Here is a 22,749-nt window from a genome sequence, read left to right on the forward strand (position 1 = left end):
TTCTCAGAATCATGCACCCGTTTGGAAACAGGTCGCAGTGCCTCCTGAAGTAAAGTATAGAAACAGAAAGGCTGCGGTTAGTTTGAACGTGCACTGATGAATTCTTGTTGTACCTCAGGTGTACGGAGGCTACGTGACCAGCCTGTTGGTCAGCGGTGAGGAATCCCCTGTGAAGTGCGGCGCTGTCCTCTCACCCATCACCGATTTTGAGTTATACGGTAAGCTGTGTTTGCTTGCAGTGATTTCTATCTGCATGCTACAGTCTCTGCTGTATGCGGTAAACAAATCCCGAACCTCTGCATAATCATAAAGGCTCAGGCAGAAAGCATTCAAAAGGTAAAAGGCAGATTGCGAATCTGGCACCTTTCCCCCTGCAGCTGGAAGTCATTCCACTAACTGTGCTATACACGTATGTACTGTGCGTGAGCCTGTACATCTTATCAGTGTGATGCTGCAGATACACCTTAGAAACTCAATCATAACAGTGCCCGGGCAAAGTTAACTACACCAGCCTCACCTCCGCCACCAAAGGATTGAAATGTGTGAAATGTAGAATTGCGTGCGTCGGTGAAAGACACGGAGGACGAGAGACGGAGCTCTTGTAGCTCCACCGAGTCAGGAAACTGCAAATTAAGGAGGAGCCGGGCGTCGCGGTGTGACTGATTTCCCATCTATTTGATTTCTCTCGCTTTGCCGGAGGGGGGTGAGAGACACGCCGTGACACTGTATAAGTTTGGAATTGCAAATGAAGGCGGTCCACAGCAGCTACGAGACTGAAGAATATGTAGATGGGTGAATATATTTGAATATGGAAGAGAAGAAACGTGCACCTTTTTTCTTTTTTTTTCTTCAAAATGTCCAGAGAATGAGACAGAAGTGACACATCAATCTGAACTTCTAATTTGATTTTTGACCCTCTTTTTCTTACAGCCTCTGCGTTTTCAGAGAGATATCTCGGACTGCCTAAACCTGATCCAAGGGCATACACGGTAAGATTTGATTGTCGTGTTTCAAATTCCAGATAATTATCGTATTGTATCATTTGGTCTCACGTGTCGCTGTGTGTCTCATTTAATCCTCAGATGGCAAATTTAGCGCACAGAGCTTCTCAGTTTGTGGATAAGAAGTTTCTCATTATCCATCCAACAGCTGACGGTAGGAGGTTCAGATGGTTCGAAATCTTATGAAACAAAAGGTGTACTGTTTCTGACATTTAGTCTGCCTGTGTGTAATTACATCTTTCCCCAGAAAAAGTCCATTTCCAACATACAGCGAAATTCATCGGCCAGCTCATCAGTGAAAGGGCCAACTACACCTTACAGGTACGTGGTTTCACTTTGGCTCCTTTTTAATTAAGACCGCCGCTGATCCAATTTCTCGGCTCGTTTTTTTTTTTTTTTTTTGTTCGCCCCGGTTCAGTTCTCCTCCAACCTTTTGGGGAGCTTTGTGATCCCGGTGGGATCCCACAGCAGGCTGAGGATTAGCCCTCACAATGCCTTCATCCCACATAATGAGATTATGAGACCTTCTTGGGCATCCTGCATTAACACCGAGACTAATCCAATTAAGACAACAATGTACTGCAGCTGAATGTTCATTGGAGCTTATTACACACTGACTGGTACTGTGCACACACACTTTTAACCTGGTTCTTTGTTGCTCTAATAGGTTTAAGGTCAACTCATGTAAACGTGATAACTTAAGTTACAATGCCCCCATGACCCTGATAAGGACCAGTGGTTATGGGAAATGGGTGGGTGGACTACTTCTAAATGCTGTGGCACTAGCACTTCAATTACTGGTCAGTGGCTTGGTAAAACTGATATTAGTTTTGGTTCTCAATCATCATCGTGTAATCTCAACTTTGATCATCAGAGTAACATGTTTTTATTAAAGTCTGTGTAAAGTCAGAATAAATGTGTTCTGAGTTTGTCAGACCAAAGAAGAAAGTGTTATTAAGCACCCATTTAAATTTGAATGATTAAAAATATCAACAAGTTTATGAAATTAGGTGTAAAAAGTCAGGTAAAAATGAATTCTCAGCTCCAGGACTGTGGGGGCGTGTCCTCTGAATATGCTGAAGCCACGCCCACTCGCGGGAGCTGTCGAGCAGCCATTTTTGAAGTGACTGAAACGTGTCGGATGAGTTCAGAAAATGACATGACTGACTTTGAAACACTCTGAGCTGAGATGAATTCATCTCTATCTCTCTGCTTAGGGTGGCCTCGGCGTGTCATCGAGCCACCCTTTAAGGACCGCCCACAAAATCCTGAGACTGAAAACTGATATATTATTGAAATGTGGAGTTAAAACCAACTACTTTCCAACATATTTAATGTATTTTGAAAGAAATCAGACTATTGTATTCTTTACTGCGTCAACTCTTAATCCTAAACCGTAGATCGGATTTAAGAAGCACAATCAAGTGCCAAATATTAGTCTCACCACTCTGTGTTTTAGATTTTGTTCTCTACTTGAGAGAGAAAAAGAGTTTTCTGGAGTGGAAAACACATTTTGATTCTTCAGGCTCATTATTTTTTGGCCGTGACAAAATCTTCTATCTCATAGAAGTAATGAATTTTGCTTTGGGGTAAAACATCTTCACCGGTAATAATTCTTCTCTACCAGTTATCTGTGCAATAATTGGTATCCACTGATATGTCCGTGACAGAAAATACCTCCACCTCGCTCATGTCAGTCTCTTCTTTGTGTCTCAGATCTACCCAGACGAAGGCCACTTCATTCACAGTGAAGCAACACGGCAGCACCTCAGCCAGTCCTTGGTGAACTTCTTTGAGGAATGCTTCAGGCTACCAGAAATAGTGTTCGAGGAAGCGCTGGAGGAGGAGAGCGAAGACGAGGGTTAGCCTGGCCTCCTGAGACTCACGTGGACCCCGAATCCTTCCCCACCCATACGTCTCGCCTACCGTAACTTCCATCCTGTCCCTGTGCCCAAGCACAACACCGGCATACAGTTGTCCGCAATATGCAACTCTCACCTGTTCTCGCTCGATTCGATTTGGTTTTGCATTTGGACTCCCGCGTGTCCGCATGCTAAAACCCGAGACTGCCTTTCCAGCAGAAGACGATCCACACCTACATCCATTCTTCATCTTTTAGCCCCGACCTCCAAACCCAAAAGGCCCGTCTAGAGACCCAACAAAGACTGACGACACGACGCGATGTTTTGGAATATACTGATGGATTTAACAGCAGGATGGACCGGCTCCTCAGAAGCAGTGGAGAGAAAGCATCAGCTCTCACACAAACTTTCAAGCTGTGAGGAGAAGGAACACCTTATAGCACATAACTGGTGGGCTTGTATATTTAATGAAAATCAAGACGCCTGCTGAAAAACACTGGTTGTTCGTAACGGGTGACTGGAAATGTGCGGATACAGGAAATGTTACTATTTTTAAAGTTGTGAAGAACTTCCATGTTGGACTGTGGTTGTGTCTATTGTTCTTACAGTATGTAAAATAGCACACAAGCATTCACTCGGCTACTACGGATATATTTTCTTTCGGTATTCTTCATGTTTGCCCTGATGTTGGTTTCATCTCGTAGCTTCATTTTATGTGTTTCAGCGACGCTGACAGAATTCTCTAACTGGCAAAGTGTTTGGAATAAGAAAAAAAAGACCCGCCAAGGGTTTATTAATATTTTATTTAAAAGTTTTATTGTGATGATCCAGTTTTATCAAATGTTTTTTCCAAAAAAAAAAACTGCATTAACTTGTTTTAGTCACTGTGCCTTACTTTGTCAGAAAACATCCTTGCTGTGGGACTGCATTTATGAACTACAACCAAGATAATTTTCTAATAATAGTTTGACATTTTGGGGAAATGAGCTTAGCTGTGTTCTTGTGTTAGAAGAGAAGTTTGACACCCGGTAAATATGAAGCTACAGCCAGCAGCTGTTTACCTAGAAATCATTGGCCATCATAACTTGTAGTTTTTACAGATATGACAGTGGGATGAATCGTCTACAAGAATGCGAATGAGCACATTTCCCAAAACGGCAGCTATTGTTTTTAAATCTATAATTATTCAAATAAATTATGAGAGCTACTTTCAACAGTTACACACTTTAATTGAGAAAGTGAAGGGATTTTAAAAGTTTCAAAGAAAACCGTACGACGACATTACACCGAGCTCAAATGTACAGAATCTGCATGCGTTGTCGCTTATACGATGTTTAAGGAAAGTAGGTGAAGATTTATGAGCAGTACCAGAAACTACAGTGTTTGTTACTGAAAGTACCGTGTCACCGACACTTAAATCAGTAAAATACATCGTTTCAAGTTGAAGGTAAGAAGCCACCCAGAGAAATTCTGCATTTGTATAGGTGGAAAAATTAATTGAGTCCAAATGAAGACTTACCAAACGATGAATTCTTCAGGCACAAGTTTAATTATTATTTTTTTATTAAATTATTATTTGAATGGCCATTTGTGTTCCGTTTCAGTGCATGTTAAGAGGTTATTTGCAGCACTATCCCCCAATAGCTCAACTCCACATGGTAATTTTGACATCTTGAATGTTTCTTACTGGATTGCATAAATTACATTTCCAGTAGTATTGTGATTGAGATCCCAGTCTCGTCAGCTTGGTGTGTAAATGTTATTCAAATATCATTTTATTCTAAAAGAAAAAAAAAGTTAAAAAGAATCAATATTACCTGAGTGTTATTTGTGCATAAAGCATTTTGGAAGTTACATTTGACTAATTCATTTCTGTTCTCCTGTTGCTGTCCTTGAACTGAAAGTGGACTTTATAAATGCCAATGGCAACATCGAACTTTCTTTGCCAGTGGTTGAGGACTTTTTTCAAAGACACTCAACTTTGTTATCCAAAGCATAGAAGGAGATTAATGTCAGATTGTGGCATGAAGGTAAATGTTAGAATAAAAGAAAATGATATTTTATCAGCCTTCAGTCTTTTCTTTGGCTCATGTTTTGTGAGTTTTAAAGCTGTGTATATTGTTTTTTTGGCCACTTGGGGGCAGCGGAGCAAGCAAAAAACCAAACATTGACTTGTTATCACTGTATAAAGTTGTTACGTTATCAGACAACTGCAACTGTTTACACATCTTGCAGACTTTAGGCAACATTAGCATTCATTTGGAGCGATGTTTCTGGCAACCCATTGAATGTTAGGTCCAACATTTACTCTGTTTTGGTCTCCAATAAATCCTGAGAGTAATATTCTGCCTTTGTAGTTGTTACATGTTCACTGTCTTTTACTGTCCAGTGCTGAGCAGGTAGTGGAAAGTGAAAAATATCTATATATCTAATGTTTTTACAGGCTGGAAAACCATGAAACAGGGTCATTTGATTATTGCTAACAGCAATAGATTTATATTTCATCATCAAAATGCAGCTTTAAGAAATTCTCTTTTATGTTGTTATGTGTACAAACATTCAAATCTAGAAAAAATCCTTAAAATATCACAACTGTATGTTGATTGTCTATAATAGTATTTCATTACAGCAGTCACAGAGCATACCTTCCCTCTTTTTTTTTGTTTCATTCCAGCATCAGGGATTATTTTGCACGCATAGATTTGTCAGTTTTCTGGTTTACAACTTGTTTTAGTTGCAGATTCAACAGATGAAGTGACGAGATCACGCGATCGAGACAGCTAGTCAGCCGATAAAAAGGAAGAGCACTCCGGAATCAAATCAGAAATAATACATTTGCTGGAAGACGCTCCTGGTCGCGGTGTAAACAGGACTGTAGTTGTATATCAGCGCTTTGCTCTCGTCATCCTCGGATTGAAATCTGTGCCGGTTCTTCTTGGCTGTAAAGACAAAGATCAGTGCGGGACGTACAGATCAAAAAGGCTGGAAGTGGCTATTTAATTAAGAAAACATGACGCCGTGTTCGTACCTTCATTGACGAAAAAATCAGCCGTGTAGAAGGTGGTCTTGATCGCTGACGGGGAGTGTGGATAGTGTGGCTTCTTCCACTCAAATGCATTTTTCTCCGGATGCCACTGTGTCCCATAAATTGGGTAATCATACGCTGCCAAGAGAAAGCGCTCATTAAAACTGTTCCCTTCAGCATGATCCTGCTGTAAACTGATGCTGCATTGTAACTACCTTCCATTGTCGACACAAACTCTGTGTCTCCGTCCGTATTTGTGGAGAGAACTTTGTAAAACTTCTTCAGCTCTTCAGTCGTGTTATAAGTCTGAAAGAAACAGAGGTTAGCGTGCTTTCTCTATCATCACAAACTCTAAAAAAACAAAAGTTCTGCTGTACTCAGCAGTGCTGGGGTTATGTTGGTGAATAAACCCTTTTCCCAACATAATAATGTATGGAAACATACCAACATTGACACACTCCACTTGTGAGAGTTGTCTGTCAGCGGCTCCGAAGCCAGATCTTCCATGAGTTCAGCTGGGAAGCCTTTAAAGATCCTGCTGTCTTTGGCTTCTGGAAACAGGTCACAGCATTGTTATCAATATATTTGGGGTAGAAAATATTCTACAATATGTTGATATTGCATCACTCTTATGTAGATGACTCATTAAAGAGTTACGATTGATATATTAAGATGGAAAAATTCAAGAAATTAGATGTTTATTCTGGTTAGAATTAGACGTCTGACACAACTAGCTCTGGTCGTGATAATAAAGTCAAACATTTTTGAACGATCAACATGAAAATCTTCATATTAAGACAAAGTCGTACCGTCAGTGAAGTCCAGAGGTAACGCCACAGCGGTTGTATTGGTACGCGTCAGCAGCAACCTTCCAGTCGTCAACAGGGTCAGCTGCTCGAATCCAAGACACGTTCCCCACACGGGGAAATAGTTGCCTTTCTTGTTTGCCTGAAACGCCGCAGAACCAGCATCAACACACCAAAAGCAAAGTATTAAACAAGTATTTTTTTTATTTTTTTTTACCTCAATAGCCATCTCATAAAAGATTTTTGCAGCTCTTTGATAGCCAGATGAGACGATGCTGGCAGATCCGCCTGGGTAGAGGATCCTGTGAACAAAGAGACAACACACAGAGACTGAGTCAGGATTTGCAAATGAACAAAGAGGCCGTAAACAAAACCATCTGTATCTTTTTTAAAAATAAAAATACACACAGCAAGTGAAGAAAATAACAGAAAACCTGATCATCTGATATGCCCATGGCCTTCACATGTGTTGATTCACCTCAACGTGACGTGTTTTTAGGTCAATATGTTGTCAGACTTTTAGTCATTTTACTCTCTGTTTGGAAAGTGTCAGCAAATGTTTGTTTTATATAGATTTATAGATTTAAACCCATTATTACCCGTTAATGGAGTTAAACAGCGTCTTATACTCCTCCGCTGTCTTGTTAATCCTATAGAAATAAAAAAAAAAGGACAAGGTTGAAGGTCAAACACACAAACAGGGTGTTACACAATCTCTCGTGTACCGGGGGAAGGACAGTTTGGTCGATAACTCACATGACGGGTACAACCCTTGCTCCTGCCGACTCCAGGAACTTCACATAAGAGGCGGCGATGTAAGAGGTGTAGTTTTCTCTTGGTGTGCGAAGATCTTGAGCCAGAACACCTTTTTAAAAAGAAACACACGGTTACATGACTCGACACTTTCCAAACCTAAAACAACAAAAGGTAGTCGGCTTTAGAAATAAGTTTGACATAGTGTTACGGTGAATAAAGTGTCAGTACTTACCAATAATGGGTCTGTCGTTTGTACTGGCTGAAGAATAAAACGGCAGACACAAAAGAAAGACGCAAAACGACAACGAGGTCATTTTTCTAGACGTAAACCTTCTGACGTAACAAAAAAACAATAAAGTTGTTCTATGTCCTGGAAGTTTTGCTTTGACCTCTTTAGACTTATCTCATTTCTCAATACTTCTAGGAAGTAGGTGACGCTGTGCTAGAAACCCTGACTCTGCCACAGTACCAAAAAAACAAACAGGTAGTATCCACAACTTTCGCCAACGGCAACCCAACAAAAGCTCGTTCCAAGCTTGTCAAGTCGTACCGCACACAGAAAATGAAAGCGGTATGTTTAAAGTGACTGTAGCAACTGTAACCCCCGCCCCCATCCTGAAGCCCCATTTTTCTGTGAGCCAATAGGGTTTGAGAGCATGACCACCCTCCTGAGATCCCAATTTTGTGTGAGCTAATGAGGTGTGAGTACAGTAGTAGTGTAACTTATAAAGTAGGCCATCTCCATGAAATGAGCTCAACTCATCTTTATTTCTATAGCACTTCACAAACAACACAGTTGATCCAAAGTTGGTAATAAGACATAATAGTAGAAATAATAATAACAGTAAAAGGCACATTGTCACAACAACAAAAACTTAAAAGTTAGTGCAGAAAAGTGTTTTAACTCTTGAAAATCTCATGTGGAAGGAAGATAATGACATCATGGGGGGGCAGTGATAGGATAAGCCATTACACCTTAAGTCCTGGATCTTTGGTCAATTGATTTTAGTTCTGGCACAGTGCGATACAGGAACAGGAGTTCTGTGATGTAAGAGGGCGTAAGTCCATTGAACAAAGACAAACATCAGGATTTTAAAATCAACCCTGTCGCTGCAGGAGCGATGTGTTAAAACTCTCACTGAGGAGCCGGGATGAAGTGGACTGAGCGATAAGGCGGGAGAGGATATGAAGGCGTAGATGACTGTCTCCAGGTTAGAAATGCAGAGAATGTGTTGAGCTGCATTTTTACTACCTGACTGATTTGTTTGTCAAATTTAGGTGACAGATGAGACGAGGAGAGACGATGTCGGTCAAATACTTTGGTCATCCAGGACGTTGATGTCAGTTAATTGTTATTTGGCTCGTGTGTCATTCACATAACGGTGAAATAATGTGTCATGTTTTTGAATGATGTGGCCTAGCAGAAGCAAATAGACCAAGGATTACACCGCAGGGGATTGGGAGGAGTTTCTAATAGTGACACTGAAAGAACTGTTTGATGAATATGATTAAAACAGGTTCAAGGCAGTGGTTTAATCAACTCTGTCAAAAGCTGAGGTTAGATTTAGCAGCAACCGGTTTCATACGAGACACAAAGAAGCTTTCTAACAGAAAATCCGAAAAACAAACGTCCCCAACACAGAAACAGAAACAACAGGCACAGATCCACGTTTACGCTTTCACAGAGTCTGCCCTGTTGCAACAGGAGCCCAGAACTAACAAACCAAACACTGCCTCGAAATACAAACACACACACACAGGTGAGGCAAGGGGTATTCATTTGTTCAACCTCACTGCTAGTTGCCATTAAACCCTACACTAGTCATGCCTCGTTAAAATGTAAACTATAAACATTCAAATAAGGTGAATTTCCTTCAAATATAATTTTGTTCATCGTCTGTAATGACATTCAATGACTCGGCTGTAAAAACAGCTGCAGCGGTCACAAAGCATGATTCCCAGCATCAAGGATTATTGTGCATGTCTACATTTGTCCTGTTTTACTGCTTGGTTTAGTTTGCAGATTAAACAAATGAAGTGAGCAGCAGAGACTAAATCAAACAATCAAATCATCTGCAAACATTCGCAAGTCACGTGACTGAGAGGGCCAATCAGCACTCGGACATCAGAAGGGTTTAGAAAAAATAGATCTGCTCGAAGGCGCTCTGCATCCCGGTGTAAACAGGACTGTGGTTGTAGATCAGCGCTTTGCTCTCGTCCTCCTTGGATTCAAATCTGTGAAAGTTCTTCCTGGCTGCGAGGACAGAAATCGATGGAAGACTTACAGATCACGAAGGCTTAATGTTTGATTAAAAATTCAAACACGACACCGTGTCCGTACCTTCACTGACGAAGAAATCAGCCATGTAGAAGGTGGTCTTGATCGCCGACGGTGAGTGTGGAATGTACGGCCTCGTCCACTCGAATGCATTTTTCTCCGGATGCCACTGTGTCCCATAAATTGGGTAATCATACGCTGCCAGGAGAAAGCGCTCATTAAAAGTGTTCCCTTCAGCATGATCCTGCTGTAAACTGATGCTGCATTGTAACTACCTTCCACTGTGGACACAAACTCTGTGTCTCCGTCCGTATTTGTGGAGAGAACTTTGTAAAACTTCTTCAGCTCCTCGTTTGTGTTGTAAGTCTGAAACAGAGAGGTTAGATACACCTCGCTTTCTCGTGTTTAATCTAGAAGTAGTGAATGAACTCTTTTTACGTACCAACACTGCCAGACTCCACTTGTGAGAGTTTTCTGTCAGCGGCTGCGAAGACAGATCCTTCATGAGTTCAGCTGGGAAGCCTTTAAACATCCTGCTGCCTTTGGCTTCTGGAAACGGGTCACAACATTCTGATTAGGGTTGTTGCAACATCATCAGCTATCATACAGTTATGTTTACAGACTCTCCACCGTACCATTAGTGAAGGTCAGAGGTAACGCCACGCCGCTTGTGTTTGTGTGTGAGAGTAGTGACTCTCCACTCGTCAAGTAGGCCAGCTGCTCGAAGCCAAGACAGGTTCCCCACACGGGGAAATAATCGCCTCTCTTGTTTGCCTGAAACGCCACATACAGCATGCAGCATGACTCAGCATCGACACGCCAAAACGTAGCATTGAATTAGTGTTTCACACTTTTACCTCAATGGCCAAGTCGTAAAAGATTTTTGCAGCCCTTTCATAACCAGATGAAATAATGCTGACACCTCCGCCCGGGTAGAGGATCCTGCGAACGCAGAAACAAGACACAAAGAAGTGAAGACGTCATAAATGACATAAAAGTCAACTGAAGATAATCTTGACATGGAAAAGATTCTGCCTCGGTGCCCTCTACCTGCTGAATGCAGCAGAAATCAAGGGCGAAAAAACGATCAACCAATCGACCCACCGGACCACCAAAAAGTGCGAGTCCTATTATAAGGAGAGTTTGTTACAGCCGACACCGAGACAGGCCTCGATCAGAGTTCATTTTCTCCTGATTCACCCATTTGAAAAACATCATGAGTCCAAGAAGAATGAGTCCAATAATCTGTGATCACGTTCACTTCTCCCGTTAGACTCAATAGACTCAGGAGCTAGTGTTTGTCTCTGTATCACCCACGTGATGCAGAAACGGTCTGTAATATGACAAGGATGAAAGTCCAACAAAGCAATCTGCCAGAGCTAGTGCAAAAACCAGCAAAGTTATAAATCTGAAACATGTTTTATTCTGTTCTATAGGATGTAATTGGCTTATATAAACTGTGACCACCTGTTTTGATAATTAAATCAACGTATTTAACAAATAATATTTGTAATTTTGCTTAAATATAACATAGGCAAAACTGTATTTTTTTGCACATGCCGTTTAAGCAAAAAAATGAAATAAAATCGCATTTCACTGCATGACCTTAAAAAAAAAAATCACAGGACAAAGTGAAGCCTTCTTCTAACAACAAACGTACAACAAAGTAACAGTACAGTGCTTTAATATCAGCATAAAGTTTCTGTTATTTTGTCCAGCCCTGTACACTGAGGAAAGTGTCCTCTGTGTGATTTCCAAAAATCACACAGAGGCTGTTACATTATTTACCCGTTAATGGAGTTGAACAGGGTCTTGTACTCCTCCAGTGTCTGGTTAATCCTAAAGACATGAAAGAGGATATATTACATAATCTTTTTATGTAGTGGAGTGATGACAGGTATGAAGTTTGGTCCATAACTCACATGACGGGTACGACCCTTGCACCTGCTGACTCCAGGAACTTCACATAGGAGGCGGCGATGTAAGAGCTTTGGTTCGGTTTGGGAGAATAAACCTCCTGAGCCAGAACACCTGGAAAAAATAAAAACATGACTCGACACTTTTGTCACTTCCCAAACCCAAAACAACAACAACAACATGGTTGGCTTTAACTGTCTTTAAATAGGGAGGTTGGAGATCAGATGGTCGGTGGTTCGATCCCCGGCTCCTCCAGTCTGCATGATGCTGACACATTAATTAAAAGCATCGACTAAATGACTAAATGTGCATCATCTGAACATGATATTTAAGTAAATATTGTGTTATTACACTCACCAATGATGGGTCTGTCGTTTGTTTTGGCTGAGGAGAAAAACAGCAGACACGAAAGAAAAATGCAAAACGACAACAAGGTCATTTTTGTCAAAGTAAAGACGTTAGCTGAGGTCATGACGTTCAAAAAATTTAATTAAAATTAAATACTTATAAATTACAACTTTTCTCAGAACACCTCCGGAAGCAGTGACAGAAACCTTCACTAATAAAAAATAAAAGTATCAGGTACTATCCACAGTTTCAGCCAATGGAAACACACTAATAGACGGTGCCAAGCGAACCGAGCCGAGCTGAACCGAGCCGAGCCGAACTGAGCCGAACTGAACCGAGTCAACACAGTCACGGTGTTGGCTGCAAGTCTGCTTCCGTGTTAACGAACACCCTCGGTGACACTTCCGGTACAGTTCCTTCCAGAATAAAAGCATCACGGTTAACCTCAAATGACCCCACTCATCTCTTGTTTTGTTTTTTTCAAGTGTCACAATAAGGCAGACACGGAATATAATATTCAAAACCATGTTTTCACGCATGTATAATCACCTAAAAGTTTTTATTTATTTTTAACTGTATTGCAAAACACAATACAAAAAATATTCAAATACAATTGCAAAAGTTGTTGCTTTCAGAACTGAGCATAGCATTTCTTACATTTAATAATAATACATTTTATTTCATAGGCGCCTTTCTGTCACCGTACAATAAATGAGAGTAGACAGCAAATAACAGAAACAAATAAAAAGAACCATAAAAGTATCAAATTACAAGAATACAACATTAAAAACTTAAAATAGGACAATGCAAGTGAATCAGATGTAAAAGGCTATTTTAAACAGGTGGGTTTTAAGTGCAGACTTGAAGTGTGAGCGTGAGTATAAACAGTAAAACAATGGAAAGAAAAAAAAAAATCTTATAGGGGATCAATCCAAAGTAAAAATTGTTAAACTGTCATACAGCAATATGGCTTTATTTGATTTCATAAGTTTTAAAGAAACTTTTAGAAAAATGTTGAAACGTGGGGTATTTTTTGAGAATTTACATTTGTGTAGAAAGTATTTGGCGAGTATAACCAAGTTATTTATGTTATATTCTAGTTTTCTGTCCTCCATTATGAAACCAAATCTCACATAATTGTAAGTCAGGGGTGGAACATCTATATTATTATTATAGGTTAACCAATTTTTGAAGTCTTTCCAAAACAAATCAGATAGATTGCAAGAGAACATTAAATGTTCAAGTGTTTCTACTTCTGTTTTACAAAAAGCAGATATAATCACCTAAAAGTAAGAAGAGTCTACACACTGGACCTTAAACGTTAGTTAGCTGGGACTAGAAATCATCCCTGTTACTAGGACTACTTGCTGGAGAAGTAATTTGTTAGTAGTTTGTTTTCAGACCCCATGTATCTCCATGAAAATATAGATAACAAGACCAAAAAATATATTTTGAAAGCAAATTGCATCACAATATAAATGCTATTTTATTATATGTTATATCCTTCAAAATAAAAGCACCATGTTTGACCTCAAATGACCTGGAACCTTCAACAATTAAACAAGCAATATGTAGTTCAAATCAGACATTCAGCACACTGTTCCTCCTTCTTCTCTTTGCTGATCATGCCTCAGCTCAAGATGTCACATCCAGTTTGATCACTGACTGTAAGACGGTTTATGTTTACACCAGCAGCGGCCAGTTTAACGCGCAACCGGCCGACGACGTCCTCGGCCAACACCCGAGGGCGAGCGAGGATCCAGGCGAAGTCGATGTGAAAAAGTCCAAAGTAGTCGGAGCAAGAGTACACCAGAGCATATGACTGGTAGTCTGTGGAGAGTACCAAGTAGGGAGAATCTGGAAGACCTACAGATAAACAGAGTAGTGTAGGTATTGTTGCATTATAATACTAAAACATACTCAGATTCATCGTCATATTTACCTTTAAAGAAGCTGACACTCAGAATAGCAGGTTGAGATGAGTTTTTAACTTTGGCAACGCCTTCAATTGAATTGATCTTCCCATTAGATCTGAGAGAAAGAGAGAAAGCAGTACAACAAATGCAAATCTATCCATACTATTACATATGCAGAGTGAAGGGTGATTTGTTTGGGGTGTTTATTTATTTTTTATTTTTTTGTGTCCTTACAGCAGCTCTGCATTGCGAACCTTGACCGTCCCATCAGCGAGAGGACTGTATGTAGCTTGGTTACATTTTCCTTTCTCAAAAGCAGCTGGGAGCTTCTCTATTTCATACCAGGTGCCCATATACTAGAAGGAGAAGAGCACCAAGGTTCATTATGATGAGATGGCTTTTGGTAGCCATTCATTCATTAAGACACTAAATCTCTACCTAAATCAGTTTAAATATTGAATACAACAATAGCAACACTGCACATGACCAACATAAAATCAGTACGCAGAATGGATCTGAACGATATTCCTTCAGGATTTTACCTTCGTAATGTTGAAGTCCTCTTGGACAGATGGCTTGGGGCATTTGCCTGAGTGAAAAGACTGACTGTGAGCCGTCGCAGCAGCCAGGAGGAGCACGAACAGGACCTTGACATCAAAGTTAGAATAGTTAATGTGCTTAAACTAGTTCCAGTCTTTTAGTTAAAACCAAAAAAAAAAGAAGAGCACAGTACCTGGATTTCCTTCATGTCCAGGACTCAGAAGATGTTCCGACGTAAAAGACCTCTATGCCGTCTTTGGAAATACTCCAGCACTACTCTTATTTAACAGTGTGTGAAGCTGAGAGCTGCTTGGCAAGGAAAGGAAAAACATTTTGGAAGGAAAATATGTTTGAAGAGCTATATTTGGGTACAGTTTACAAAACCTTTGACCCTGAGTGAAAAAACAGATCTAAAATTACAGATAACTCATAACGGTATACTGCTAATAAAACTACTACAACACTTGAAGGTCTATAACAAACTTGCTGTAGGTTTATTTAGCATTTAGGCAACAAAATATAAAAAATACAAAACCCCAATTAAAAGTTATGTGAAAGTAGGAAATACTCTGAATGTCAAACTTTCTGCGTATGTGGTCTGAGCTGGCTCGGAAAACTTTGTTTTTATTTGCTTCTTAGTGGATCGTGTTGTTCTTTCCTTTCAAAGATTACAGTAATGTACTCGTGGCTTATCGCTTTTTGCTGGAACACTGTGTACACTTGTTGTCCGTCTTTCTCTCCAAGATGCTGAAGGATTCAAACCAGAGCCCAGCTGGTTGATTTACATGGCCTATATTTATATATTTCACCCATTGTTTTCACAGATATGTAGCTTTGGTATGGATGTATGCTGTATGTCGACCAGTAAGCACCACAACTAAAGCTTGGTTTGAGGTAATTCATAATAATTATCATTCTAATACCAAAAAAATAGCATAATATTGTGTGGAAATGTAAACATAATAGGTTCTAATAATCTTAAATATTAGCCTGTTTACACATCACAGCACTTTTCCTCTTCCACTACGTTCACCAACTTGTGGTGGTGGTAAAAGAGAAAAGTTGTGTGCTGTATAACCAAAACAATGAGCTGAAAGACCGTAAAGAAATCATTAAGAGAGGAAAAGAGCAAGAGTCGCTCAGTGTCAGATGTGTTGGAGTCGAAAAGGTAAACAAGAGCTGTTTATGAAAAGAGAAAAATTTATTTAACAAAGCACCAATATTTATACAGAAACGTGCTCTCACTTTTTCCCTTTGAATTTATTTTTATAGGATTCTTTTTTTTTTTCTTCTCCTGCATGAAAATATTTAGCCTGTTTCAACATTTGTATCTCTAAACCAGGTGGAAATTCTGTTTGGACTCGTGTCAACATTCGCCAGAAATCAATAAACGTAATTAAAAAAAAGACAAAAAAAGAAAGATAGAAAAAAAACTGTACAAAAAATAGAAAAGACGCAAAAAAAAAGTGAGAAGAAACAGTTATTTGACAAACAACAAACGATAAATTACATTCTTAAATTTAATCATCTGATTTCATGTTATGTGCTGTGACGGTATAAATAAATCAATGAGTTTAAATTAAATAGACTATTGAGAGTTAGAACTGCTAAGACGTGAGATCACCAAGATGAAAAGCTACAACACAAACAACACCTTCGAAGAGGAAGACGTCGTACTTGAAAATATTCTTTAAAATAAAATACAGTGCATTAAAAATGACTTTGGTGGCAACACTGGCTGTCTTGTTCATCCCACTGTTGGACGAGGGACCGTGTAAGTTATCGAAAAAAAACAAATCATTGCCCTTAAAACATCGAGTAAACCGAAAAACTTAAAAACTCTCCATGACAACCTGTAAACAAAAACAGTGAAAGTAGCTCTTTACGCTCCCGTCACAAAAGTCTTTGGAAATCTATCATTTGTAAAGAATTGCCACATTTCGGGACAGCTGCAGATTCCTGCAGCCTCTCAATCACTGTTTTCAGTCTGTCACCACAAAGAGACAAACTTGGAAAAAGAGAGACGTCTTACGCTCACACCTGGGCGGCTATGTGGGGACCAGTCTGTCCACTTTCCTTGAGTAAAGGTTAAAGGTGCTGCATGTATCATTTTAACATTAATAAACTCATTACCACATTCTCTACGAGACGTTATTGTCATGATTTAAGTACAAGAAGACTGGCATCTTCCGTCAGGCTCTGTGTTGCATTTTATATTATGTGCCACCAGGTTGAATGTGGGAGGAAATCTTCTGGATTGCCTTACAACAAGGGGACATTCCTTTAAGGTGTAAACTTGGAAAAAAGCAATCCACAAAATAATTCCAGTTCCACATCGTAGCATCCGATTATATCTTTGCTGTTGTCGAGAGCTGTTACTGCTTCTTAATAACATTATTGCTCTACACAGTGTTAAATGTGGTCCTCAAAATGGTACAAGTAGCACCGAAGTTGTTCTGAAAATGACGTCCTTTACTAAGAAAGGCACTCAAATCTTTTCCCAGAGTGCTGAACATTTATGGCGGTCCTCGGTGGAGTGGTATGAGAGGCGGGGTGGCGTTTAAAAGTTTTTGTGGGTCTCGATGCAAAGAACAATGTACTGGTTAGAACAGCTCCGTGTCTGCTGGTCCAGGAGCAGACCTGAAGTCAGGCTCGATGACTGGCCCATGACAGACATGTGGTCCGCTCGCCACGTCTCACAGTGTTTGTCCACCACTCTGAGACCCCTACTGGTGGAGCCATGCCAGATGCTCTTCTGGGGCCTGAGAGATAGATGATATAAAATATGATTATGACAAACAGAAATGACAACAAAAGGTACAAGTAAACACATAAAGAGTCGATAAAGTTTACTGACCAGAAGGGGTCAGCTAAAACATCTCGTCCGTCAAAGGAGTAGATGGGTGTTCTGGCATCGATTGGTCCCCCATCGCCGGTGAAAATTGACCGCCAGTTCCTAAACATCACGTCTCCCTAAAAGAAGACACGCAGTGGGTTAGAAACAGCTTCGTCTGCTGATGGTAAAAGTTAGTCTAAGTGGTAGAGCAGAGAAGAAGACTCACCCTGAGATTGGTGACTGGCAGAGTTTCCCGGAAACCAGGAAAGACCACATGGACCAGGTCTTGCCTGTGGGAAGAGACGAAGGCACGGTAGTTTGGTGCCAAACCCATGGCCTTGGCTTGCTCGTAACACAGCCAGTCAGCTGTGTCGAGTCCCATCATGTCGCCAGAGTGGGGCTGGTTCAAGGCCACTAGGTTGAGCTAGAGGAAGAAACATATCGGTGTTAGTGTCCTGATTAACTGTAAGGTTAAGACATCATACACAACACCTCAGTGACTTGAGGTGCAAAGGTTACTCTTGACCAAAGATGACACACATTTGATTTGATATGTGTTTGTGAGTCTGCAGTGGAATAATCAATACTTCACGTTACATTATATTGACACTCACCCTTTCGTTAACTGAAGTTATTCTTTCCATTGTGTCTCCTCTTATTTGATATGCAACTCGAGGCTTGAAAAGAGATATTAAATGGATAAATAATGCGCACACACAGTTCCACATAGCATATTATATTGTGAAAAGTACCTCATCTTGTGGAATAATGTTATTGGAGAGGTAGATCAGGCTGCCGAGCTGTTGAGAGAAAACAGAGAAAAATCTGTTGTATCAGAAGTGTTGGCTAACCAACAAGAAACCCTGAAAGAACTTCACAACAAGCCGTTTGTAACATGATGCGATACAGGCACACATAAAAAGTTCTGAATTTATATCAATATCAATTCTGCTCTACACTGTCTGATTAATTATTGATCGTCTTCTCAAACAGGGAGACTGGCCTTCAACAATGATTCAGTAACTAGTGATGTTAGGGTGCTGATTCACAGGCTGTTAGTAAGCCAGAGAAATCAGATAGATAGAAATTAGATACATATTTTTTTCAAACGGTGGCATCTCTGGGGTATGTTTTTAGATACTATATATTGCAGCTGAACGTACCTGGATCTCTTTCCACCCCTGGGAAACCTTGAGGAAGAGATTTCCTGTTGTTGTGACGTACACCATAGTTCCCTCTGCATCCCTGGCGGTGTTCTGCATCATACTCTCACGGGTCGAAAAGGTTTTCAGCTGAGAAACAAATAAAGAGAAGAATAGTTCTACCTATCTGTGGAGACTTTACTGTTATGGTATTTTACAGCAGCATTTGATGATTTCTATGCCTGTGTCACATGTTGGCATGCTGATGTATTAGTTCAACAACCTGCCCAGAACAAACAAGTTCACTTACGGATGATGCTGTGTTACCAGGAGGTCCAGGTGGTCCAGGAGGTCCGGGAGGACCGGCAATGGTCAAAGCAGAACCATATCTTAAGGATGTCACGGGGGGTCCCGGAGGCCCTGGCGGCCCAGGAGGGCCGACTTGTCCTGGTCTACCATAGCCTGGGATACCTGGTGAACCTGGCACTCCGGGGGGGCCTGGGGGACCAAGCACTGACTCTCCTTTGGGTCCCTGAAATGTGTCAGGATTAAAGTTATCAGATGATTTGGTGTATTTCTGGTCACAAAGATGACACTGTATCCGTGATAACTCACCACAGGTCCTGGTCTCCCTGGGATACCTGGTCGCCCAGGGAACCCTGACTCCCCCTTGTCTCCCTTCTCTCCTTTAATGCCCTGTTCACCTCTTACCCCCTGTGGTTACATGAGCACACCAGAAGACACACCTTAGTCTGATGGCACATAAAGGCAGCATGTCCTTAAAGTAACATTTTTAAAGCTCTTCTTTTTACTTACCCAGCCACTGCGTGGAAAATATGTGTCTGCAATGGAGGAAAAGGAGGAGGCGGTTAGAAGACTAAAACATAGTCCCATAATATTGTGAAATCTAGTTTATCCACAGGACGGTACTTCTTGTTTTAAACACCAGGAAATATTGGAGAAAACAAGATGGAATCAGGTCTTTAAATTCACTTATTGAAACGCATTTTTCGGTGGCATTTATTGTTTTTATGTTGTTAAACATTTTTCCATTTTCAGTGCCTGTACAGAGAGCTGAGAGAGCTGTTAGCCGTCGATTTGATTTAATGAGAAGGGTTGACTCACTCGGAGACGCCGCCATCCCAGGAAGTCCTCTCTCTCCCTTTTCTCCTTTTAGTCCCGTCTGACAGTTACCTTGGAGACAAAAAGCCCAAGCTTAATTGCTTTTCCCACGTTTTGACTCTCTGATCTAGAGATTGGCTTTAAAAGTAAAAAAAAAAAAATAACTTGATATTGCAAGAACATTAAACGTTCTTTGTACTGCTGCCTTGAGTATTCTGTATAAAAGGGATTAAAACAGATGTCAGCTTTTAGAATTTCTGGCAAACAAAAGAGATGATCCGACCTACCGACTGAAATTGTTCCATTGGGATTAAGCTGAAATAAGAGAGCACAAACAAATCAACCTGGAGTCAGTGATGACAAAAGCTTGTGCTACTTTCAGAATAAATATCAGGGTAATTATCCAAGAATGGAAAATCATCTTAAATCGACGTGCAAATGAAACATGCAGATTTGTGATTTTAGTACTACCTCGTTGTTTTGGTAGTGAACCTTCACCTTTCCAGATCGGACATGCACCATGCAGGAATACTTTAGATTCATCCACAAATCATTCTGGGTGACAAAAGGTTGGCTAGTACCGGTGTTACACAGAGCAACATGCACTCGATGATGAAGTTTAATGAAGACGGCATGCAGCTTAGCATTCTCATAGACACAGACCTGTTGGCCACCATGAGTAAAACGAAGATATGATTTAAAACACAGGTAGAAGTAGGAGGAGGACAGATTGTGCAAGATTTAATTGGCCATTAGAAATGAATAACTGCGTTTTAGAGGTGACCCGGTTGCATAGACATAGAAACTTACGGCCATTTTGCAGTGTGGTCTGGGAGGGATGGGGAACACTGTCTTCAGAAAACAGAGGAGGAGAGAGGACAGTGAGCACATCGAAACAAATAAAACACCTGATAAACTGCGTTAATGAATGTGTGTGTGTGTGTGTGTGTGCTTACTCCTTTGGGGCAGTTAAATATTCCTGGGCGACCCGGTAGTCCAGGAAGGCCAGGAGGTCCCTAAAAAAGACAAGAAAACATTTTTCTACGTATACAGTGATTCAGATGTTAAAGTACATGTTTGATTTGCAGATTCTCAACCAGTTTATTAAATTATTTTACATATACAACTCACCGGCAGACCTATTGAGTCCCCCCTCTCTCCTTTTGGTCCCATCTGGCCTGGACGACCCTACACACACAAACACACAGCATCCAAAAGCATTTAAGTTACTACAACAACAACAACAACAGAAACTTAGATTGGATTTAACTTTAATGATGCCTGCAGGGACATTTGGGAAATTGGGTAATCTGTCGACAGAGTCAACGTGTGATTTAATCAAACAGCAGGTGTATTGGACAAGGATTCTTAGTTTTTATATATATATATATATAATATATATATATATATATAATATATTAATATATATATAATATATCTATATATATACTATATATATATATATATATATATATAAAATGTGATAAAATGTTTAACCTGAATCTACTGACTACAATTAACATAAGGAAGTGTCAGTGTTCACTTTTAATCAAATTGGCTATAATATACTTACAGGTCTTCCAGGAAAACCAAATTCTCCTTTGGGTCCTGGTGGTCCGATAGGGCCCTGTTGGGAACAAAACAAAGTGACTGACAGGAGTCTTGTATGTATGCACCTGCATCATACTTGTTGAATCATTGGAGTAAATGGTATTCAGAAAACCTGATTTGCTCCAAATACTCACTTGAATTCCAGCAGGTCCTGGTAAACCGTTATCTCCCTGCAAATAAAGATACATTTGCACTGAGTGTACACTTGAATCATGATTATGGTTGTGAAACATGCAGGGACAGAAGAACATAAACACCAAACCTGGTACAAAAACAAATTTAGAATATGAGGGAAATGATCTGGATTTTGAAAAGGAGAAAACAAACAAACAAACAAATATAACCTTGACTCCTTTGGGTCCCACTGGACCAGCCAGGCCGGACAGCATGGATCCATCTGCCGCAATGACGTGCCCTGGCTCCCCCTTTTCACCCTGAGTGTAAACAAACAAAAAACAAACCATGCATGTGCACAAATATTAGTTAGAATCATACAAATACTGATGTGAGCAAATACAGATATGTGCATACCTTCAGTCCTGGAGGTCCTTGAACCCTGGCAACCCAATGTCACCCTTCGGACCCGCCAAACATTTAGAAAAAACAACAAATGAAGAAAAGTTAAATTGATTTGTCTACATGCTGTCAATCCATGTTTGTGACTCATTTGTGACATTTAGGGAACATGACAGCTGAAAGCATTAACTGGAATTCAGTGCTGCTATAAAACCAACAAAAGTTATCAGAAAATGCACGTTCTTGTCACGGCGTCAAAACCATTTGAACTGTGATTGAAGTTTGTCCGACACACAGCGGCTCCCTGAGCTTCAAAAATCCCTGAGAAGTTGAAGGCACCATCTGTATCGTTGAGTAGAAGCTGAGGCAGAAGGAGAATGTTTGTCAGTGCATCAAACAGCTCGCTGAACAAATCAGTCGCTCAACTTCTGATCCCTCGACAAGTCGGTAGAAAGTGGCACAAACACTGGGACTCTCACTTTTTGTAACTACTTACCTCCTGGAGGCTGATAATGGGTCCTGGTGGTCCAGGGGACCTGGAGGACCAGGCAGAGCGAGCCCGTCACGTCCTGCCTCTCCCTGAAAAACATTTGACATTTTCAGCAAATGGCAACATCGGAAGCTTCGAACTTACACTAAACTCTGAAAGTACACAACTGTGTGTGCATGTTGGAGTCGGGTGGTGGTTTTACCTTTTGTCCTGGATCACCTTTGTCCCCTTTTCTCCCTGTAGATGACACAAAACAACCACATACAATAGGTTGTAAAGGTGAGAGAGTTTACAGATTGTTTTAGGAATTTCTTCCATTACCAGATTATAAACGCTCAGTTTTTAAAACATATTTCCACAAAGCAGATAGTAAAAATGGCTCTGAGACACATTTTAATGAAGTCATCTGTTCATGTTTTATTAGTCCACCATTCACAACCTCTGCCCCTTTTACTCCCCCAGTCCTGGAAACCCTGGTGGTCCTGTAGCACCTGGTTCCCCCTACAGATACCGCAAAGACGCATTCACATCATGTCATTAGTCAGAGATAACATGTTTCCATCAATTCATTTCAAAGAGCCCC

The 22,749-nt window shown here is 40.5% G+C and overlaps 5 protein-coding genes across 12 annotated transcripts in view; 1 reads left to right on the forward strand and 4 right to left on the reverse strand.

Annotated features, from left to right (window-relative positions):
• The window catches only part of dpp6a (dipeptidyl-peptidase 6a), a 192,528-nt gene extending 187,699 nt beyond the window's left edge, over positions 1-4,829 (forward strand). For all 5 annotated transcript variants that reach the window (XM_019266976.2, XM_019266977.2, XM_019266978.2 and 2 more), the window contains 5 exons: positions 119-218; positions 931-989; positions 1,083-1,155; positions 1,249-1,322; positions 2,718-4,829. In XM_019266976.2, coding sequence (XP_019122521.1) covers positions 119-218; positions 931-989; positions 1,083-1,155; positions 1,249-1,322; positions 2,718-2,867 — 456 coding nt within the window. In that variant the 3' untranslated portion in view covers positions 2,868-4,829. The remainder of the gene's footprint in view (positions 1-118; positions 219-930; positions 990-1,082; positions 1,156-1,248; positions 1,323-2,717) is intronic.
• LOC104928764 (gamma-glutamyl hydrolase-like) lies at positions 4,420-8,016 on the reverse strand. The gene is made up of 9 exons (XM_019266988.2): positions 7,683-8,016; positions 7,451-7,559; positions 7,294-7,344; positions 6,912-6,996; positions 6,698-6,836; positions 6,333-6,439; positions 6,104-6,194; positions 5,892-6,026; positions 4,420-5,802 (listed from the first exon to the last, which is right to left on the reverse strand). The coding sequence occupies exons 1-9, from the start codon at positions 7,762-7,764 to the stop codon at positions 5,684-5,686; spliced, it is 918 nt and encodes a 305-aa protein (XP_019122533.2). The 5' UTR covers positions 7,765-8,016; the 3' UTR covers positions 4,420-5,683.
• A 1,318-nt stretch (positions 8,017-9,334) lies between these two features.
• Positions 9,335-12,375, reverse strand: ggh (gamma-glutamyl hydrolase (conjugase, folylpolygammaglutamyl hydrolase)). Its single transcript, XM_019266987.2, has 9 exons — positions 12,003-12,375; positions 11,651-11,759; positions 11,517-11,567; positions 10,586-10,670; positions 10,364-10,502; positions 10,171-10,277; positions 10,004-10,094; positions 9,792-9,926; positions 9,335-9,704 (listed from the first exon to the last, which is right to left on the reverse strand). Exons 1-9 carry the CDS (start codon positions 12,115-12,117, stop codon positions 9,586-9,588), a joined length of 951 nt encoding a protein of 316 aa, XP_019122532.2. The 5' UTR covers positions 12,118-12,375; the 3' UTR covers positions 9,335-9,585.
• Positions 12,376-12,825: 450 nt separating this feature from the next.
• On the reverse strand, positions 12,826-14,760 carry LOC104937011 (apolipoprotein D-like). The gene is made up of 5 exons (XM_019266990.2): positions 14,643-14,760; positions 14,452-14,556; positions 14,144-14,265; positions 13,936-14,024; positions 12,826-13,859 (listed from the first exon to the last, which is right to left on the reverse strand). Exons 1-5 carry the CDS (start codon positions 14,655-14,657, stop codon positions 13,624-13,626), a joined length of 567 nt encoding a protein of 188 aa, XP_019122535.2. The 5' UTR covers positions 14,658-14,760; the 3' UTR covers positions 12,826-13,623.
• An 871-nt stretch (positions 14,761-15,631) lies between these two features.
• LOC104937017 (collagen alpha-1(XVIII) chain) overlaps positions 15,632-22,749 on the reverse strand; it is a 53,679-nt gene continuing 46,561 nt past the window's right edge. The window contains exons 29-44 of one of the 4 annotated variants that reach the window (XM_027274289.1): positions 21,123-21,176; positions 20,681-20,737; positions 20,506-20,565; positions 20,360-20,401; positions 20,021-20,212; positions 19,837-19,864; positions 19,553-19,621; positions 19,244-19,269; positions 19,043-19,141; positions 18,741-18,959; positions 18,449-18,577; positions 18,038-18,085; positions 17,900-17,962; positions 17,512-17,709; positions 17,307-17,422; positions 15,632-17,211 (exon numbers count right to left, since the gene is read on the reverse strand). In XM_027274289.1, the coding sequence (XP_027130090.1) occupies positions 17,010-17,211; positions 17,307-17,422; positions 17,512-17,709; positions 17,900-17,962; positions 18,038-18,085; positions 18,449-18,577; positions 18,741-18,959; positions 19,043-19,141; positions 19,244-19,269; positions 19,553-19,621; positions 19,837-19,864; positions 20,021-20,212; positions 20,360-20,401; positions 20,506-20,565; positions 20,681-20,737; positions 21,123-21,176 (1,602 nt within the window). In that variant the 3' untranslated portion in view covers positions 15,632-17,009. Of the gene's footprint in view, positions 17,212-17,306; positions 17,423-17,511; positions 17,710-17,899; positions 17,963-18,037; positions 18,086-18,448; positions 18,578-18,737; positions 18,960-19,042; positions 19,142-19,243; positions 19,270-19,552; positions 19,622-19,836; positions 19,865-20,020; positions 20,213-20,359; positions 20,402-20,505; positions 20,566-20,680; positions 20,738-21,122; positions 21,177-22,749 lie in introns of all 4 variants that reach the window. The other 3 variants (XM_027274287.1, XM_027274288.1, XM_027274290.1) reach the window with 3 other exon arrangements.

The sequence above is a fragment of the Larimichthys crocea genome, chromosome XXIII (assembly GCF_000972845.2).
Source record: "Larimichthys crocea isolate SSNF chromosome XXIII, L_crocea_2.0, whole genome shotgun sequence".
In the NCBI taxonomy this organism is placed as follows: domain Eukaryota; kingdom Metazoa; phylum Chordata; class Actinopteri; family Sciaenidae; genus Larimichthys; species Larimichthys crocea.

Coding starts and splice junctions, on each gene's coding strand:
- LOC104928764 (XM_019266988.2), bottom strand. CDS start 7,764: ATGACCTCGTTGTCGTTTTGCGTCTTTCTTTTGTGTCTGCCGTTTTAT. Junction 6,440..6,697: donor ACCTCTGGACTTCACTGACG/GTACGACTTTGT, acceptor ACCTGTTTCCAG/AAGCCAAAGACAGCAGGATC. Junction 6,027..6,103: donor GTTTGTGTCGACAATGGAAG/GTAGTTACAATG, acceptor TTCTCTTGGCAG/CGTATGATTACCCAATTTAT.
- ggh (XM_019266987.2), bottom strand. CDS start 12,117: ATGACCTCAGCTAACGTCTTTACTTTGACAAAAATGACCTTGTTGTCG. Junction 10,671..11,516: donor CTGTTCAACTCCATTAACGG/GTAAATAATGTA, acceptor CTGCGTTCGCAG/GATCCTCTACCCGGGCGGAG. Junction 9,927..10,003: donor GTTTGTGTCCACAGTGGAAG/GTAGTTACAATG, acceptor TTCTCCTGGCAG/CGTATGATTACCCAATTTAT.
- LOC104937011 (XM_019266990.2), bottom strand. Junction 14,025..14,143: donor GTTCGCAATGCAGAGCTGCT/GTAAGGACACAA, acceptor TCTTTCTCTCAG/ATCTAATGGGAAGATCAATT. Junction 13,860..13,935: donor GAGTGTCAGCTTCTTTAAAG/GTAAATATGACG, acceptor GTTTATCTGTAG/GTCTTCCAGATTCTCCCTAC.